The following is a 21,309-nucleotide window of genomic DNA, read 5'->3' on the forward strand; positions in this document are numbered from 1 at the left end:
CAATGAAACATGTTGCTAACTAATAAGGGACAACCATCACAGAGTTCATAGCACGCTAAGATCCATGGTAAGAAGCGACCACACCAAAAACGTTATGGCAGTATAAGCTCCCATCCCAGCCTATCATTTCCCATCATTTTGATTTTCGCTGTTAAGTCTAAAAGACCCTTCTCATATTTAAAATTACTGCATCATTAATATACTAAGAATTATTGATTTCTAGAATTGTAATACAATGTATTTTTACGAAACAGAGCTCATCTCAAAATAAGATATAAGGCAAATCTGTCCCCAAAACTATGATGCTTGTTTTCATAAGTTTAAGATGCTATTCATGTAACCCTAATTACCCAATCACCAGGGCATTACTGAAAGGATATCCATAAAATAACACAGGCATCAATTGCTGAGAGGGCCAGGTTTACTATCAAAGCCAAGGGATAAGAAAAATACTACAACAGCAGAAGAAAGAAAACGAAATTGACAGAGGGTTAAAGTTGCTGAAAGTCTAAGGAAATTTCATACAGAGGACAGTGTGGTTTGAAAACCAAATTTGCATCTATAAAGTGTTTCATTTAAGGGGCAATTTGTTGCAAAACTTATGGAGCCTAGTTCAACTGAGAGAAAAGTTTACAGCATTTACCACCTTGAATCTAACAAGTTATTGCAGAGAGCAATTTTTAAATAAATAGAAAAATAACTGGAATGACCCATTTCTTCACATTAATCCAGCTCTAACGTAAATTTCTTTATCACTTATATCTCGGTGCTTTGGTTTCCTTCCCTGACAAAAGGCATAATTATGTAATTCTCAATAATTATGTAAAACATAATCAGTTGAATTTTAAGAAAGCCTCCGAAATTCATCTGCTGGTTAAGCAAAGAGCACTGTCACTTTTAAAAAGTGATTAAAAAATTAGATTAACCAGCACGTGCATGATTACAATGTTTGTCACTTATGCAAGAATGGAGCCCACTGCTCCATTGCTGCTCCCCACTGAGGAACTAGTAAATAAGCAGTGATTTGGGGTCAGGTGGGAAAGCGTTCATTCCCCATCACAGATTAAATTTATAAAGCTCTAACACAGATTAAAATGAAAAAATGAATTATACATACATTTGGAAAACCAGAGCCCAAAGGTGACTTAGAGGAAATAGTAAAGAAGCCCACAGACATTTCCAATTAACCTCCTCAAGACAAAAACAATATATCTGAAATGACCACAAAAACTCAGATTAAGCAATACTGACCCCAGTAACTCTGAGGACTCCTTCCATGCCAGAGAACAAAAGATAAAGGGCTCCTGCTACCACAACCTTGTGAAGAGTGACTCCAAGACGAGGCCTAAAGAGGAAGCAAAGAGATAACTGAGTACAAATGTAACAAACCCCGAGACAAGCGAAATAACAGGCTTGTTGTTTAATGTTGATTAATACAGGCCAACAACTTGATTCGTCTGAGAAAAACTCAGACATACGTTCCTAAATCAAGACAGTGAACACTAGAACTCCAAATCTGGTTCCTGGTTACTGCATTTTTTTAAAAAAATTTTTATTACAGAGAATTTTGAAACATATTCAATAGTATAATGAACCCCTATAAACCCATCACCCAGTACCAAAAGCCATCAACCTACACAACTAATCTTGCCCCACAAACACCTTATCCACTTTCCATCCTCCCATACTATCCTGAAACAAACCCTAGACATCTTACCTTTTATTTATATGTATTTCCGTATGTTTTTAAACAGATACGGATTTTGAAAAAACATAACCACAATATCATTATCCAATTTAAAAACATTAACAATTCCTTAATATAACCATAATTTTATTAAAACTCATTGAATAGTCTGTTATCAAGCTCAAAATCCAACAAAATGTGAAAAGTCTGAGTAACTTCTGTGTCAAGGAGAAAAAATCTTAGATCCTTCATAGTCAACATATCTCTGAATCAGAATCTACATTTTAACAAGATCCCCAAGTCATTCATTAGTGCATTACAGTGTGAGATGCACTGCCTTAAATCATGTCTACCTAGGCCTTAGCAATGTTTGTTCTTATATTTTGTTATATGCTAGAAAAACTGCAAGTGAGCAGGAATTTATTTCCCACTGGTGTTATCTTAGAAACCCAGAATGCTTCTTGGCATATAGGAGGCGACCACATGTGTTAAATGAATAAAAACATTTTAAAAGTGAGAACCCCCCATTCCCCTAATCCCATTTAAAGCAAAACTCCTTTAAATGAATGAATTTAAAAAACTAAAATTCCCCATTTCTTTAATTCTACTTCAAGCAAAACTCCTTCAAATAATTGTCTATACCTAACTCCAATTCCTCTCCCCCTATTTGAGAATTCCCCCATTCTCTCTTAATCTCACTCCAATCAAGCTTTTTGTCCTACCCCTTAACCAAAACTGTTCTCATTTAAGGTCACTAATATCCTCCATGTGGTTAAATCCAGCGGTCACTTCTCAATCCTCTTAACCTGACACAATTAATCACTCTCTCCTTGAAATCCTGTTCAGCATCGTCTTCCACTTCACTGGTCACTTCTCAATTTCCTTTGCCAGAATTCTACTTCACAGCATTGACTTCTAAATAATTAAAGTTCAAGGGCCCAGTCCTTTGAACTCTTCTCTGAGGTCACTTCCCTTATAATCACATCAGTCTCATGGCTTTAAATAACAGCTACATCTTGATGACTCCCAAATTTATATCTCTGCCTTAATTTCTCCCTCCTACTTCCCTCATTTGGATATCTAACTAAACTCCTAATCCTGCCTCCAAATCCTGCCAAAATTATTCCACTTAAGATCTTCCTGAACTCAGTAAACGTCAATCCCATCCTTCCACTTGCTTAGATCAAAATAGTCAGCATCAACCTTGATTCCTCTCCTCTTTCACATTACATATTTGATCTACCAGCAAAGTCTGTTGGCTCTACCTTCAAAATATAAAAGAATCTGACCACATCTTAGCATCTCTTTCCCTAGGTGTACATACAGTTCCTTCACCAACTTGGATCTTTGCTTAAATTGTCACTAAGTGAAGCCTTCCTTGACCACCATATTTACAACTGAAAGTTCCACCTCCTTCCTAGGACTCTCTATATGGTTACCCTGCTTTACCTGCTCACCGCCATATTAGATTTTTCACTCATGTATTTTTGTCTGTGCACCAGTCTGTCCACAACTATAAACTCCAAGTCTTGTTTTCTTGCTGTATCCCTAAGGCCTAGAACAACGTCTAATATATAGAAAGCACTCAAGAATGCTCTTTCCATTAAAAAAAATCTGATTTGCAAGAATACTTTGGAAGAGTAAAGTCACAATAAGCTTACTCTAAAAGTTAGATGTTTCAAAGTCATTTGTTATATTGCAGGTTTTCCTGAAGATGCTCCTTGAATTCTAAGCAGTAAAATGAAGCACTAATATTTTTTCAACTTTTACAAATTTGCAAAATTTCAGATACCTTTGATTTCAGAACTATTTCTTATATCAACTCTTTCAGAACTACACTGGAAACCTGCAACACTGTTTCAATTTAATCAGCATTTTAATTTGCTCTTCCATATAGGAAGTTAATACTTACTTGACTATGCCATATCCCAGACTGACTATGATGACCAGGGTTCGAGCCAGTGAGCGTTTAACTGCTGAAAGCAACTCTGCAAGGATCAGGGCACCTTGGACTGTAAGAGAGAAAACAGGGGAAAAGAATGCAGTATGTAATCTAGGTTTGGGAAAAGGCATAATTCTAGAACCAGAACGTAGATTTCTAACACTCTTCAGAATAAGCACCGATATTAGTTCCACTTATAAAGAATACCTCTTCTGCAATGTTTAAAAGCACAAGCTGATATCCTTTAGGATCTTACTCATGTGGATAGCAATCTGGGTGTGCTCAATTTACCTTCCCTCTCCACCTCCCACTTCACCAAAACCTCGGCAGAATACCTTACCCTACTTGAACAATTTACAGCATCTAAGGAAAATTCTTCCCATTAAAAAAAACAAAACTGTGAAATATAGATATACACAGAAAAGCACAAAACACAAACACAGAAATTTCAACTCATTTTCACATCTATTATTTTCAAGCCATTTCAAAGACTAGGGAAAGAGCTAATCAGCATATTTTGCAACAATAATAATTAATAATTAAATGGTCTGATGAGAGAGAACTGAAGCTATAACAAAAAAACTTCAGTACAAAACAATTTCTATCATTACCTGTTCACCTTACTAAACTTTAAATACCCTCCTATTTTCTTGGTATTACCGTATTTTACCAAACAGATACTAGCTCCCCACCCCCCACCTCGTACCTTTGAAATTAAGGTATGTCTTACGATCAATGGCATCTTACAATTAACTGGCAGTATTTACCTTCTTTCTTAGATGCATGTAATAGTAGTACCTTAAAAATCAATAGCAAGTGAGATTCAATGATGGTAATAATATTCCCAAAGTGGCCACTACTGTTGTAACTTTTGTGAGTTTATTTCAATAAAATTACTCTTAAATGGCTGAACCCACAATTCAAGAGATTAAACACAAAGTCACAGTCATAGTGATTCTGCTTAAGTTATTCTAATAATTAACTGAAAGTTACACCTACTTAATGACTGCTGACCTTAGGAAAATTGTCCTCTCACCTGCCAATCACTTACAAACTGGCAAACAGTTTTTGGTCACATACCAGATTCTCCTTTGTATCGGATGTTCTGAAATTCTGCATAGAAGACAGCTTTCTCAAGCATTCCCAGGAAGATGACAGCACCAATCCAAAACTGAATTCTCAGGAGATCTCTCCAATAGCAAGCAGACCATGCCAGCCACAGAACACCAAATAGGACATACACAATACACATCACCATGAAAAACTGTCATCCAAGTGGGTAAAAGAGAAAAAGAAGGATTAGGGCCAAGAGCCAATTTAGAATCAATACATAGTCTTAACATATTATAAAAAATATACATATTACACCTTCTCTTTTAAAAATTATTTTATTTCTTTGAAGTTCAAAATTAAGATGAAAAAACTGTCTCTTCTCAAGCAGAGAGAGACTACCTAAGTGTCTACCTTAAAGAGTGACCATTCTTCTGTATTAAAAGAGTTTTTTCAGCTCACAATCTAAAATTATTTAAATAAAGATGACAATGAGAGGAAAAAAGGCACGGCAGGGTTAGGACACAGCTGAAGGCAATGAAACACAACAGAGTGGGAAAACTACAAAAGCACAAGGAAAAAGAAAAAAAAATCACAAACAGAAGAAATCTGAAAATAGATCAAGGATGTTCTCAGACACAGACACAGACTGAAAAGGAGAAAGCATCATCATTTACTCATCCTCAGTGGGATCAGAAACTATAGGGTTTGAAGAAGTACCCCATTTTGGATCCTAGAGAGGATGTGAGGTGAAATGACAGTTGAGGTACTTTCCAACTCTAAAATTCCACAAGTCATTGACTTCTTCATTTTACAAATGAGAAAATGAGGCACAGAGGGGTTCACTGACACTCCCAAGACCACATTCTAGTAAGAAGTAAGTACGGAACTACAAGCAATATTTTCTGAACTGTTCAGGAACAAGTCTTTAATACTGCCACAAAACATGGACAATCTTTCAAGCTAAACTCATTTAATGTTGACGTTAAAGAATATAAGTTCACTTACAATCATCAATGGGTATTCTTCAAGCGTGAGGTATTCATAGGGACCTTTCACTTCAATAGTCACTGCCAAAACACAGTCCTCAGAATTAATGCAAAGGATGAAAAAATTAAAACAAAAACAATGTTTGATATTTGTTTGATGAAATTAATTAAAAAACCCCATTGGATAATTTACTTTTACCCATCTCAATCTTGGTAAGTTTTACATTTGTAAAGCACTTTGAAATTCATGAAGTGTTCTGATGGTTCATGCTGTGCCCTGTACAGGCCTCAGCATGGCTCTGCTCCAGTCAGTATCTTAGATGGAAAAGCCCTTTGCTCCCATACTCAAATCCTGTAATGACTATGTTGAATGTATTTCCTCCACAAAGCCTGATTAGCTGCCCAGTGGCAAATATTCCCCGTCTCCTCTAAACTCCAAACATACCTCCTGTATGCTTTTCCTTACATCACTAATATGCTTTGAAACGTACAGGACTTCATTCCTTCATTCTGCCTCCTGTTTGTCTTTTCTCTCTCCTTACCTATATTTTCCTGTTGCTTTATTTCTTTTTTACCTACTATTATTTCATGTGACTTTCCTACATTAATATATCATTTTCAGAAAATGCTTAATAATAACAAGTGTTTAATGAAGCAGAACAAATGACAGTAACAATTTAAAAAACAGCTCTGTTTTACTGAAGCAAACCTATGACTATTTTACAATTGTAATTGATAGAACTACTTGGATAAATTTTAAGTATGATTAATAAACTGATTTATCTGAGAAGTGATATATATCTCCAGAGAGAGACTAGTCAACAAAAACTTTCTACTAATTTTTATCAAGCAAAAAGGAAATACCATTGAAAGTATTAAATCAGGCATATAAGTATTGGTACTTATAGGAAGAAAAGGAGCATCCCATAATAGCAATCACGAAAATTTCATAGCCGAACTGGTTAGTAATCTAAACCTTCTTAATTTAATAAAAGAGTAAATAAAATAATTAGTAAATATTTGTCACATTATTTGTTTACTCTATAGCAGGGGTCAGCAAAATATAGTGCATGGGCCAAATCTGGCCATCTAGTCCAAGGTTTTACTGGGAAACAGTCACATCCACTCACTTACATATTGTCAATGGCTACATTTACACCACAGTAGCAGAGCTGGGTAGTTGTAGCAGAGAGAACATTTATTATCTGGTGCTTTAAGAAAAAGTTGGCTAATCCCTGCTCTATGCTATAATATAACATACATTTACTGAGCACTTACCATGTGACACACACTATGGAAAATATAGGAGATAGACAAAGATGAAAAAGATGTTTTCTGCCATCTAGTGGATTACCATCTACAGGGGAGAGGGAGTTGGAAAGCAAAAGAGAACTGTTCCCCTGAGCCAGACCCAGAAGGATGAGTATTTTCTACAATGAAGTAAAAAGCTTAGGCGGAGCACATTATATGAACAAAAACAGGTGTAAAAAATGCATGATATATTTAAAGAGCGTATAGTCTGAGACTGTACATAGTACCACATAGTAGCATTCTGACACAAGGCAGCAAAAGGTAACCTGGGACAATCTGCAGAATTTTGTAAGCCTTGCTGCAGAATTGGACATTTTATAGGTAACAGGAAGACATCAAAGATTTTAACGAAGGGAAGAAAGATGACAGCGAGAATTTTAGGACTTTCACAAGGTGTAAAGTTCTGAGTACTGTCGTCTTAGTTCTAAACAACACATGGATAAAAGAAAAAAAAAGAAAAGAAACAAAAAGGACACAAGCTCAATAAGATATACAGCTCCACATATCAAAACTGAACAAAAACTCAGAATGCATGCATGAGGCTGAATCCATGGTCATGGTGGACTCTGGGCCCGAAAGCACGCTATAGTAGTTGAGCGTGCAGCTCCTGTGGGATCACTGAAACTAGTAGGGGTCTAAGATAAAGGAGGACCAGAGCCAGATTTGATGCATGAAGAGGCTGAGTGGAGTAGAGTAGGGTTTCTTCTCCATCCTTTTCAAAGAAAGAAGGTTCAAAGTAAATGCTGGCAACTGCTCCTTGAGACTATTACTCATTAGAAAGCCATAGGCGCCTAGATACAGGAGGATATACATATGTCTTGGGTCCAGAAACTGCCAGGCCACCTCTGGTTTGCCTAGATCTGCTATATTCCATATTACTATGGAGAATAAGACCCATCTCTATCTTGGGAATTAAACATTCAATACAAGAATCCATAAAAAACCAAAGTTTAAAATTAAGTCAAATGAAGGACTTCCTAGGTGGTGCAGTGGTTAAGAATCCGTCTGCCAATGCAGGGGACACGGGTTAGATCCCTGCTCCGGGAAGATCCCACATGCCACCGAGCAACTAAGCCCATGTACCACAACTACTGAGCCCATGTGCTGCAACAACAGAAGCCTGCACACCTGGAGCCCGTGCTCCACAACAAGAAAAGCCATTCCGCAATGAGGAGCCCACGAACCATAATGAAGAGTAGCCCCCACTTGCTGCAACTAGAGAAAGCCTGTGTGCAGCAACGAAGACCCAACACAGCCAATAAATAAATAAACAAATAAAAATTAAGTCAAATGAAATAAAGAACAATGATAAAAGTAGAAATTAATAAAATAGACAACAAAATAGGAAAATTAACAAAACCAAAAGCTGGTTCATTGGGATAAAAATATAGTAAAACAGAATTCTAGAAAGATTTTAAAAGTTGAAAAGAGAAGGCACAATAGCAATATTAAGCATAAAAAAGATTAAAATAATATCATTACTAACTTTATGCCAGCAAATTTGAAATCTTGAATGAAATGACAATTTCTCAGGGGAAAATAAAGAAAAATGCCAATTCAAGGAAAAATAGAAAAACTAAAACTAAAATACTTATTACTATTAAAGAAAATAAATCGTGGGACTTCCCTGGTGGCTCAGTGGTTAAGAATCTGCCTGCCAATGCAGGGCACACGGGTTCGATCCCTGGTCTGGGAAGATCTTGCATGCCAAGGAGCAACTAAGCCTGTGCGCCACAACTACTGAGCCCACATGCTGCAATTACTGAAGCCCCCGCACCTAGAGCCCATGCTTTGCAACAAAAGTCACCACAGCAATAAGAAGCCCGTGCACCACAACAAAGAGTAGCCCTTGCTTGCCACAACTAGAGAAAGCTCATGCACAGCAACGAAGACCCAACACAGCCAAAAAAAATAAATTTAAATAAATAAATATTAAAAACAAAGAAAAACAAAAAGAAAAGAAATCAGTTGTTTAAAATCTTCATGGGAGGAATTTCTCTGGTGGTCCAGTGGTTAAGACTGTAGGAGGCATGGGTTCAATTCCTGGTTGGGGAACTAAGATCCAGTATGCCATGCAGGGCAGTCAAAAGAAAAAACAAACAAACAAAAGAAAACAAACAACAACAAAAAAGCCACAAAAAACCTTCATGGAGGTAAAAGAGAACATCAAAACACTATCATAAGTGAGTTCCATCAAACATTCAAGGAATAGATAATTCTATCCTTACAAAAACTGTTCAATAGAATATAAAAATGGACATTCTCCCATTCATTGTGTGAGACTAGCATAACTTGGATGCCAAAACCCATAGGAGATGTACAAGAAATGAAAATCATAGGCCAATCTTACTTTGAACGTAGACAAAAAACTCTAAGTAAAATTCTAGAAAACCGAATCCAGCTGTGTGTGTGTGTGTGTGTGTGTGTGTGTGTGTCTGTGTGTGTGTGTGTGTGTATCAAGGCCAAATAGTGGCATCTCAGAAATTCAAGAATGGTTTAACATTAGAAAACCAGTTAACGTAATGCATTACATTAACAAATTAAATGAGGAAATCTATATGATCGCTTTAATCAATACAATTAAAGCATTCCATAAAACTGAGTATTCATTTTTAATATTAAAAAAGAAAAATGAAAGAAAAAAAATTCACTTAGTAAACTAAGAACAGAAAGAAACATCCGAACCAAATAAAAAATATTTTAAAAATTCTACAGTAAACATCATACTTAATGGTGAAATGTGCTAACATTGCCAATAAAGTCAGGAGCAAGATAAGGATGGCCACGATCATTGTTTCTATTCAACATTTCACTTGAGAAAGCAAGGGCGGGAAGAAAACTGCAAAGGAGAAGGAAGAAACAAAAAAAAGAAACCACAGAAAATAAGACCAATTAGTAAGTTATTACAAAATTCCAGGTAAGAGATGATGATTCCCTGAACTGGGCAGCAAAAGCAGAAAGGAGAACACTAAGAAAAATTGAGACATTAAAAAAATTATCTAAGTCAATTAATCAAAAAATTTCCAAGTTTTGAGTTGGTAACTAAGTTTTAAGAAGTCTACTGAGAACATGATGCTAATTAAAAATTTTAAAAGCAGGAGGATCAAATGAAGGAAAATGAAAGCCAGTATCTATAATACATAATAAGAAAGCATATGTGAAGTGCCTAAAGCTGTATCTCATATATAATGGATGCAGAAAAATGTTAATTTCTCTCCCTCCATTTTCCTACTTGACAACATTCTTATTACTCCCCCACCCCCTTTTTATTTTGGCCATGTTGCACGGCTTGCAAGATCTTAGTTCCCTGACAAGGGATTGTACCCGTGCCCCCTGCAGTGGAAGCATGGAGTCCCAACCACTGGACTGCCAGTGAATTCCCCCTATTATTCTCTCTTTAAAGCAATTTTACACTACTCACTATGCAACACAACTAGATGAATACAAATGATAAAAAAACAAAATGTACTTACTGGTAAAAAGACTACTTTGTGAATTTTCTTTTGATGATGATTCTTTGGAGGGTGAAATGCCAACATGTACAATAAAAATGTATGGTGCATCTTGCCAAGTTTTCAATGGCTCATGCATTACCTAGAGAAGAAAGAAGACATCAAATCTTCCAATCTTAAGAATTAAGAACATAGGTTGGGTGGGGGGGTAGAGGAATTGGGACATGGGGATTGATACATATATACTACTGAACTATGTATAAAATAGAAAACTAATAAGAACATACGGTATAGTACAGGGAACTCTACTTAATGCACTGTGGTGACCTAAATGGGAAGGAAATCTAAGACTGGATATATGTATAACTGATTCACTTTGCTGCACAGCAGATTAACTAACACAACATTGTAAAGCAACTATACTTGAATAAAAATTAGGTTAGATTATAAACTACTAAAGGCAGGGCATCTCATATCTTGTTATACACAAAAACCTCATGTTTAACTTTTTTGTTTTTGTTTTTTTAAAGACCATGAAAACCTCAACTTAAATCACTAAATTGAATCTCTGTTTAACTAAGCCATGCTAGGATGCTAGGTTATATTTTACACAGATATACCAAACAAACTAAAGAAATTTAATTTAAATCACCTGGAAAAAACCACCCCTGATGACATCAGTGAATTATAAACACCAATTACTGAATCTAATTCCCTTTATTCAATGCCTTTTCTAAGACCACCACAATTTCTGCTAATAAGGTCTCACATTTATATCAACAATTTAATCTTGGCTAGGCTATATGGAAAGCAAGAGTCATTGTCCCCCAAAGTCAAGAAAGTAGAATTAATAGCCTCCATATTTATGGAACTGGTTACCTGTTCCAAGGCCAGTTAGTCTGCGAACAGCCCTAGCAAAAAGCCATCAAAGGATCTGTTGTTTTGCATGCTAGATGGACTATGGACCTTCACAAAAGCAAGGCTACAACAGAAAGACAAGGAAGATAAACCTAGAAAATGCTTAGCTGCTTCTTCCTCATATCTGAAAGGAGGCACTACTACTTAGACTTGCAATTTATTACTTTCTGGTCTTAAAAGAAACTTTTATCCAGAAACCTCTGGGTAAGTTTCATCGATCTATGAAACCCCTCAAAGTGAATAATAGATTCTGCATTTTCCTATGGAGCCACAGCTTTTCTCAAATGCTAAAATTATCCTACAAGCCAAGAAAATTCTTAACAAGAGTTCAAAACTTATATTTCATGATACAAATTCAAAGTGTCAAATGAAGCAGATTAAATGATCCTTCAGCTTTATTTTACTAGGTTATCTTAGTACCTTAAGGACATAAATGTCATGTTGAATCATACATTGATTTATCTCTGCCTGACAGTCTCTTTCTGACAAAATTCAGGGACAATATTTTAAAAATCACCTCTTACAAATCTCAAAGGTACTGATTCTCATATTCCAAGATTTGATAAAGTTTGCACTTCACTCTGAAATGTAGATATTTTGACCCTATAAAAACAACATTCACAGGCCAGGCACCTGTTAAGCATGTAATATTTATTACTTCCTTTAATCCTCACAACAATACTATCAGATACTATTACTAGCTCCTTCAACAGGTGTCTTTCAATAGGTGAATGGATAAACAAACTGTGGTACATCCAGACAATGAAATATTATTCAGCACTAAAAAGAAATGAACTATTAAGCCATGAGAAGGCATGGAGAAACCTTAAATGCATATTACTAAGTGAAAGACACCAATCTGAAAAGACTATATATATGATTTCAACTATATGACATTCTGGAAAATGCAAAACTTTAGAGACAGAAAAAAAAAAGAAAAGAAAAGAAAAAAAAAAGAAAAAAGAAAAAAAATCAGTGAGTGCCAGGGGCTTGGGGATATGTAGGGATGAATAAGTGGAGCATAGGGGATTTTTAAGGCAATGATACTATTCTGTTTATTACAATGGTGTTTATCTGTCATTATACACTTGTTAAAACCCAAAGAATGTACAACACAGAGAACTAACCCTAATGTAAACTACAGACTTTGGTTGATAATGATGTGTCAATGATGGCTCATCAGCTGTAACAACTATACCACACTGGTGCAGGATGTTGATGGTGGGGGAGTGTGAATGCGCATTTGTGGAGACCTCTCTGTGCTCTTTGCTCTATTTTGTTGTGAACTAAAACTATTCCAAAAAATAAAACTCATTAATATAAAAAAAATTATAATGGTAAATATAGCACATTACTGCTTAAATCAAACCAGAAAACTCAGTTAATCAAGATACTAAATCTTTTCTTAGGGGAAGGGACAGAGAAAGGCCCTTTCCTCTAAAAAACATGTTTTATCAGAGTTTTAATAAAAGAGGATAGAGGTAATGAACTTACTAGTATCCTTTAAATAGGATTATAAAGTATTCTCTCAGGCTCAATTTCAGGAAGAAAAATCAAAGGACAGATAATTCTCTGACTTCTTTTGACTAGGAACAGACCAAATATTTCTAAATATCACTTGTGATATTCAACAGGGTCATCTCTTCAGCCAGCTTTCATCACTGAAAGGCTCAAGCCTTCAGTAGAACTTAAAAGTATGCTATGTACAGAAGACCACTGAATAAAGCACAATTACAAACAGCCAATATGCACATAAGTAGATATTCAGCATCAACAATTATTTAATACAATTTACAATTTAACCTGAAAAACTGCATAAAATCTGTTTTAAATTATAATAGCTATTGTTTGTCAGAAAAGAGGAAAACTCAATCTTACTTTCTTGGGACCACAAATCGCTATAACTTTTCTCCAGAGCACTTTGACAAAACATTACAAAAGAACTTATAAATTGTGCATATACTTGAACCTAAAAGTTCTACCTCTAGGAATTTAGGCTAATGAAAATATTATAAATGTGCACAAAGATACAGCTAGATATTATGAACATGATCCTATCCATAATAGTGAAAATTTGGAAGCAACCCAATGTATATCAAATGGGAGTTAATTATAAAACTCATGGTAAAATAGTAAGCAGCCATGAAAAAAAAATGAAGTAGTGCTCAATGTACCAATTTGTTAATTGAAAAAAAAAAATTACACAGCAGTAAAGATAGTATGATCTCATTTGGGTTAATATGCATGTCTCTGTGTAATCACACCAAATGGCTGGAAAATAAAGTTACAATTTTTACTTTTAAATTATAGAAGCAAAATGTTCACCAACACAGAATTTTTCTGAAACCAGAAAAAAAAAAAAAGAGCTAAAAACAAATATATCTACAAGAATATTGACTGCAACACTGTTTACAACTGCATGATAATGAAACACATGAACATCCAAGAATAGAGAATGTAACAAATTGAAGTGTATTCATACAATAAAATTCTATGCAGGCATTTAAACAACGATGCCATACAATATTTTCTGAACTGGAAAGATGTCCACGGTATATTGCTAAAATTAAAAAAAATGTTGCAGGGACTTCACTGGTGGTGCAGTGATTAAGACTCCGAGCTTCCAATGCAGAGAGCCTGGGCTGGGTTCCTTGTCAGGGAAGTAGATCCCACATGCCACAACTAAGAGTTCACATGCCACAACTAAGGGGCCCACGTGCTGCAACTAAGGAGCAGGTAAGCCACAACTAAGAAGCAGGAGAGCCACAACTAAAGAGCCTGCAAGCCACAACTAAAGAGCCTGACTGCCGCAACTAATACCCAGCACAACCAAATAAATAAATATAAATAAATGAGTTCGTAAAAACAAAAGTTGCAATACAATATATGATTCCCATTTTTAAGCAAATTAAGTATAAATATGCAAATGGACAAAATACTAGAAAATAAATGTTTACAGTTTATCAGCATGTGGTAGTATTACAAAGGATTATTTTCTTTTCATTTATGTATATTTTCTAAATATCTAATAGTGAATAAGAAAAAAAACCCAACAGATGTTGTTTTAAAAAAAAACTAATGGAGCTTGCCATGCCTAACTTATTTTTATGTTAAAATTCTGTACAACTATAATCAGGGCAGGGAGAGTAGGGACACTTTCAGGATGGCAGAAATAAGGACCCCTGAAAATACACTCACCCATAAAAGCAGTAAGCACATGGGCAAAAACTATCAAAATCAACTTCTTTGGAACTCTGGAAATTAACTGAAGACTTGCAAACTTCCTAGAAGTGTTTCCTTGAGAAAAGCACCTGAATCTCAGCAAGAAAAGCAAGCTTGTAGCATTTTTGTTCTCCCTAACTCCTTGGCATTTTCTAAGTTCCTTAAAACCAAACCTGAAAAACACTAGTTTTGGCAGCCAGCAGAAAACAACTTCAGAGGTCCCCTAAAGCCCATTCACCAGAGCTGTTTGGTAGGTGCTGAAAAGCTCCAATCCCAGGGCTTCTCTTTTATATGACCTGATTCACCTCATTCAGCAGGAAGGACCCTGTACCAGGGCACTGTCAAAAACACTCAGCAGCAACAGTGAAAGATCACAGCTGCCTGAAGTGACATTAGCAGGTGAGGCTATCAAGAGGCTAAAAACTTAAAAGGAAAAATTGGAAATAAGATGTCCATAAAGGTTTTGAAAAGCTCCAAAATATTCCTGGAAATCTAGAAAGCTGCGAGTACATGCAGGGCTGTGCACATATGTGTCGGACTGTGCACACATGCCCAAGAGAGACCTGAGTAGGCCCTAATCGCTCACCCTGACTGACCTTAAGGCTCTGTACAAGAAGGAAGTAAAACTTAAGACAGAGTTTTAAATTGTGAAAGAAGCCAAACACAGGCCACAAATTGTATGCTTCCATTTATATGAAGTAAACAGAACAGGCAAATACACAGAAACAGAAAGAATAGTGTTTGCCTAGAGCTGGGAGAACAATGGAACGAGGAGTGACAGCTAAGGACTGTGTGGTTACTTTCTGGGATGATGAAGATGTTCTGGAATTAGATAGTGATTAGTGGTCACACAACTAAAAATCTCTTAATTGTACATTTTAAAAGGATAAATTTTGAGATATACTCTTCCAATTATATTCTATCACAAGATAATCAGATGGAGTTTAAGGTTCTTTCTTAAAAGTTTCTTACTATTTACAAATAATATTTATAGGGTGATAATTACAAAACAATACAGACTGACTGTAGCAAACATGGAAAAGACAGAAAACACAAAGAAGAAAATAAAAATCACTCATAATATCATCCAGAGATAATCATTATTAACATTTTGGTGTACAGCTTCCATTCTTAAGTTTCTTTTTAAATGTAAACAGAAGAATTTAAAATAAACAAATGTAAATACTAAAATGTCTTCAATGCCCTAAATTCCCTATCACACTTACAGTTTTGTCTCCAGTAAAGGTAAGATTTGTTCCATTCTCCTTAGCCTTCAAACAAACAAACAAATAAAAAAAAGAAAATTAATTCAGAATTTCTACTTTACTCTCAGAAATATGTAATAAGAAAAACAATTACCTCCTGTTTTTCTCCTAAAAGAGGCAATCGATGCACAAAATCCCCAGAAAAGCTCTATGAAAGAAATATAAAACTAAAATTAAAGATGCATAATAGCAAAAGAAAAGCATAGCTCAAAATCCACAGAAACAGTTAAAGCAAAACATATTATAAAAGTAAACATAATAATATGGCATTAATAGACAAAATACTTCCAATTAACCACAAACAAGTGAATAAAACCTTGCTGGAAACTGAAAAATAGTATCAAACCAATCTGGCCACTCAATTTTTCTATAAGATTATAGGTACTGTCATTCTTGACAAAACCTCAGATAGAAGATATATGAGTAGGATAAATGGATGTCATAGCTCCCTTTGTTTCTACAGACGAGGAAAATGTGGTTCAAAGCTACAAAGCTTTAGATCAGAAATGGGATCTGAACCTAAGATTCCTAACTCTGGGATCCATTGCTCCTTCCATCACAACACAGGCCATGCCTATAAAGAAAACCTCCACTAATTACCTTTCTTACCTTTCTTATCAGCAGAGGAGGCATTATCCTTCCTGAGTAATTACAGCACGTATTTCAACTGCTACATTAGACTGGAGGAGGCAACCTTATGAATAAGGGTTTACGCCAAAACCCTGGAAAGCTTATAGCAGATCTAAAAGTAATGAACCTTGGGTAACAGTATACAACAGGTAACTTTCCACAATCAAATCAAGATAGGCCAACCAATCCTCCTAGCCTGGGGGATAAATTTGGAAAACCAACAGAAAACCCCCTATTCAACATCACATTGTGCCTAGTTTTCTTTTTTTTACCATACTTTCACTATTTTAAAGCTGTTTTCTTTTTTCTCCAAGGCCATAAAATCTGCACTATGACAAGAATGCAACCCTTGTAGTTCAACTATCAATGACTTCATTTGCTCATTGATTACTGTTAAGTAAAACCCTTCTTATCAATAAACTTAATTTAGTAACTAAACAGAATACCTAACTTTCCATGAACTTGCCTCTTCAGCAAGTTGCTAAATAATCTGAAGAAGTATTTAAATGCAGTAAGGACAAACCAAAGCTACAGCTAAAATAACTATTTTCAACACCTATAAAATACATAATTTTTCTGTCAAAAAACTGGGGTCAGATCCTACTTCTAAGAAAAGAGAATTTTATAATATAAGCCCCATTTATATGATTACATACATATAAGCATTAAAATACATAACACTGGGAATTCCCTGGCGGTCCAGTAGTTAGGACTTGGTGCTTTCGCCACCATGGCCCAGGTTCAATCCCTGGTCAAGGAATAAGATCCCACAAGCCACACAGTGCGGCCAAAAAAAGAATAATAATAAAAAATAAAATAAATAAAACACATAATATTATTCACCTCTTGCACTTTATTTGAAAAAAGTTGTAAAGTTCAACCCTTTTATTTCAAGTCTATAGTAGTAAAATCTAAAAATGTTGATTCTGGGATATACCAATTAGATGAGATGACAAGAGAATTAAAAAATGAGGGTTTCAAAAGTCCACCAATGGATGGATAAAGAAAATGTGGTATGTATGTACAATGAAATATTATTCAGCCTTAAAACAGAAATGAAATTCTGATACTATATGGATGAACCCTGAAAACATTAAGTTAAAGAAGCCAAAAAAAATATTGTATGATTTTACTTCTTTGAGATATCTACAACAGTCAGATTTACGCAGAAAGAAAGTAGAATAGGTGTTACCAGGGAAGTGTAAGTGGGAGTGGGGTGGGTGCTATTAGTATTTAATCATTATGAAGTAACTACTGCAGATGATGAAAAAGTTCTGGAGATGGCTAGTGGTGACAGTTGCACAACAATGTGAATATACTTAATGTAACAGAATGGCACACATAAAAATGGTTAAACTCGTAAATTTTATGTTATATATATTTTACTATAATGAAAAAATTGGGGCTTTGCTTTTTACAAAGGAAAGCACATCCTCTCTTCGATGAGACAAATATTTAAGTGGCTGACTACGTACCTATCGAACATGATTCTAATTTGTTTCTGTCAGAAGAAGGAACTGAGTGAGAAATGAGTATCACCAAAAATACATACATCATATTTTTCACCTCTTCTATTTCCCTTCGACTACTATCAAACATTACCTGTGTTTTAAAGAGTTCACTGCAGTTCTGGAACAATTTTGATGATGTCTGATATTTCCCAGACAAGCCTTTTTTTTCCTTAAGGTTTTCCAAGTATGTCTCCACTTCTTCTGCCTGGGAAAATAGAGAAAATATGAAGTATTTAACTTACATAAGATATTTAAAAGATAACAAACAGTTGCCTTTGGTACAAATATAGTTTTGGACTTGCTATTTTTAAAATTAACATCAGATAAAGATTATATATTAGTATCCAAAAACCTAACAGTATTAGACTCTAAAGTAAGAATTCTAGTCTATGACTCAGGAAGGGTAGTTCCTCTAAAAATTCTAGGAAGACTGGGAAACTGCCAGAGTCCAGAGGGTTTTGTTATAAGAAAATATATTTACAAGAGTTCTTTGACTAAATTAACACCACCACCACCACAGACAAAAAACTTGTACTTCTAAGCTAGATAAACTAGAGCACAAAACTATTGCAGCCATTCACAGCCCACTGTTAATACTCTGAAAAAAAATCATTTCCTTGGCTTCATCAGTTCTGTGACTTTTCTCCCATACCAACATCCCTAATTTCACCCTCTTTTTTTCCTAAGCTCCAATTTCACACCTCCAACTATCTGCTCGTCATTTCCATAATTCGGTCCTGTGGCAATTCAAAATAATTTTTACATTCTTAACTTGTCCTACTCATAAAGACTGAATCTGCTAAGCTTGACCAGTTTTTATCACAAGTTTCAAGCATATGAGGTTTTTAACTGTAAATTTAACTAGGGATCAATTAGGAGAAAAGGATCAACAATATTTCAAACCATATTCTGGAAATATTTCTCACTAAATTCTTCAGTCCTTTTAGTCCTCCTCATCATTCCAATCTTACCCAATGGTGTATAACAAAAGCAAAATACAATCACCAACATTACAAAAAAGATAATGTAAAACTCTAATACTGGGCAGAAATTCAAAATGCTTAATGTTTAAAAAACCAATTGTATGGTGGACATTTTTTAGACTAGTCCTATTATTTTTTAAAAGAAACCTCAAGAATAGTAGGCGAAATGTAAAAAAGAAAAGAAATGATGCAAAAAGAAAATAAATGATTCAAATACCACAAAATGGAAAAGGCCTGAAAAACCCATCTACGAGCTATAAATCTTCAATGCTATGTACAGCGTACTATAGCAATTTTGAAAGTGTGGCCCATGGATGGTTTCATGAGGTCTAAGGGGTCAAAACTGTTTTCATCTTCATCACCATCATCATCACCATCATCATCACCATGTTATTTGCCTTGTACCGGCAGTGCAAAAGTAACGATGCAAAAAATGGCTGCCCCCTATCAGTGGTACCTAACTGTACTAGCAGTCATTGTTCTCTCACAGTCACAAACTTACAGTTTAAAAAAAGCCAGTATTACATAAGAATGTCCTTGATGAAACAGTAAAAATGATTAATGTCACTAAATCTGGACCTTTGAGCACATGCCTTTTAAAATATTCTATCAGACAAAATAAGCAGTATACAAAATACCATGATGATTGTCTTAAGACAAAGCACTTAGCAACTATTTTAACTTATAAGCTAAACTATCCACCTTTTTCATTTACTTGAAAGAATGACCAACAAACTACAGTTATTCAGACTTGGTTACTTGGGAGATATTTTCTTGAAAATGGGCAAAGGGAGGCTGTCACTTCAAGGAAGACAACTGAGAGTATTCACTGTCAATAATAAAATTTGAGCTTTCAAGGAAAAACTGGAATTTTGGAAAACCTGCATGTTCCTCACCATGAGTTTCCAATACTTCAGGAGTATCTGATAAGGCTGAGAGGTGATATTAACAAATGTAATTTTGAATTAATGTAAAATGAGTATTTGGAAGGTTTACATAATTCAGCCAACCAACAGTTCCTAAATGACCAATGAAAGATGATGCAAAATCAGACACGGGCAAAAGACCATTCAAAGTGCAAGACACACCAATTTATTTTAATACAACAGAACACAAAAAAAGTTCAGGGTATGGTTTCAGATTCCAAACTGCAGCTAACCTTTAAGAAACTCTACTTGTCGCATTTGGGTATAGAACCAAAGAAAAATATCTACAATTACCTGAAAACACTATTAAAATACCATTCCCTTTTCCAACTACATATCTGTGTGAGGCCACATTTTGAGCACACACTTCAACCAAAATAGCACATCACAACAGACTGACTAAAGGAGATATAAGAATCCAGCTATCTTCTATTACACTAGATATTAAACAAACAGATTTGCAAAAATACAAAACAGCACCACTCTTCCTATTTTTTTGAAAAGTACTTACTCTTCATAAATCAATAAATATTTCTGTATTTTTCTGTTTTAATTTCTAATATAGTAACCCACGTGAATAAAGGCTTTTTGGGGTCTGTAGTAATTTCCAAGAATGTAACACAGTTCTGAGACCAAAAAGTCTGAGAACTGATAGTACAAGTACGCCTGCAAATTGGGAAGCATGATTCTAGCTCTAGCTCTTCTCTTCCATAGCTACACAACCCTCTTTTCTCTATCAGGTTGGGACCCATGATCTCTAAACTCCAAGAAAAGTCTGTAATTTTATGTTCCGTACCTTGAAGTTGTAGATTTCATTGTAACAGTCAGCACTTTTCAGATACCAGGTTACATTCAAAGACACATCACAAGATTCTCCATCAACTATAAAAGAAGAAATCTTTGTGAATAAAAGATGATACCCAAACAAAGCATTTTTCCTAAACTATTACCCCACATCCCATTTCCTGCTAAACTAAGACACTCAAAGACCACCCTTTCTCCAAACAGAAGGTAATGAAGTAATACACTGAAAAAGAACTGGATATTTTTCAGTTAAAAGTAAGAATTGTTCCTCACAGAAATAAAAAGCAGTTAAGCCATTTTCAACCTTTAAAACTGTGCATTTATTTTCATGCCTTAACACCTTCATTTCTGGTTCTCTGTTGAGAAAAAACCTGGAAGTGATAAAGCAATCCTAAGTTAAAATCAGTCTTCTATTGTCATTTAAATATTTATTGAGCAGAGCATTTAAGTGTACAAAGATACATGGCACTGTGTTAGGCCAAAGAGGGGAACAGAAGAGAATAAATTACTGAAGACTCTTAAGAAAAGTCTTAAAAAAGATTCTAGTTAAAGAGTCAAGGAATAACATTAGGAATGTCACAAGGCAATATTCAAAATAGTTCCACTGAGGGAAAACTTC

General features: G+C 35.1%; 1 protein-coding gene across 5 annotated transcripts in view; it reads right to left on the bottom strand.

Annotated features, from left to right (window-relative positions):
• Positions 1-21,309, bottom strand: part of TMEM87A (transmembrane protein 87A) — a 43,406-nt gene that overhangs the window by 18,150 nt on the left and 3,947 nt on the right. For 4 of the 5 annotated variants that reach the window (XM_057721839.1, XM_057721838.1, XM_057721841.1 and 1 more), the window contains exons 3-11: positions 20,683-20,768; positions 18,069-18,182; positions 15,931-15,984; positions 15,798-15,842; positions 10,453-10,573; positions 5,688-5,749; positions 4,710-4,893; positions 3,600-3,699; positions 1,252-1,345 (exon numbers count right to left, since the gene is read on the bottom strand). In XM_057721839.1, the coding sequence (XP_057577822.1) occupies positions 1,252-1,345; positions 3,600-3,699; positions 4,710-4,893; positions 5,688-5,749; positions 10,453-10,573; positions 15,798-15,842; positions 15,931-15,984; positions 18,069-18,182; positions 20,683-20,768 (860 nt within the window). Of the gene's footprint in view, positions 1-376; positions 453-1,251; positions 1,346-3,599; positions 3,700-4,709; positions 4,894-5,687; positions 5,750-10,452; positions 10,574-15,797; positions 15,843-15,930; positions 15,985-18,068; positions 18,183-20,682; positions 20,769-21,309 lie in introns of all 5 variants that reach the window. The other variant, XM_057721840.1, reaches the window with a different exon arrangement.

The sequence above is a fragment of the Hippopotamus amphibius genome, chromosome 2, assembly GCF_030028045.1.
Source record: "Hippopotamus amphibius kiboko isolate mHipAmp2 chromosome 2, mHipAmp2.hap2, whole genome shotgun sequence".
Lineage (NCBI taxonomy): Eukaryota > Metazoa > Chordata > Mammalia > Artiodactyla > Hippopotamidae > Hippopotamus > Hippopotamus amphibius.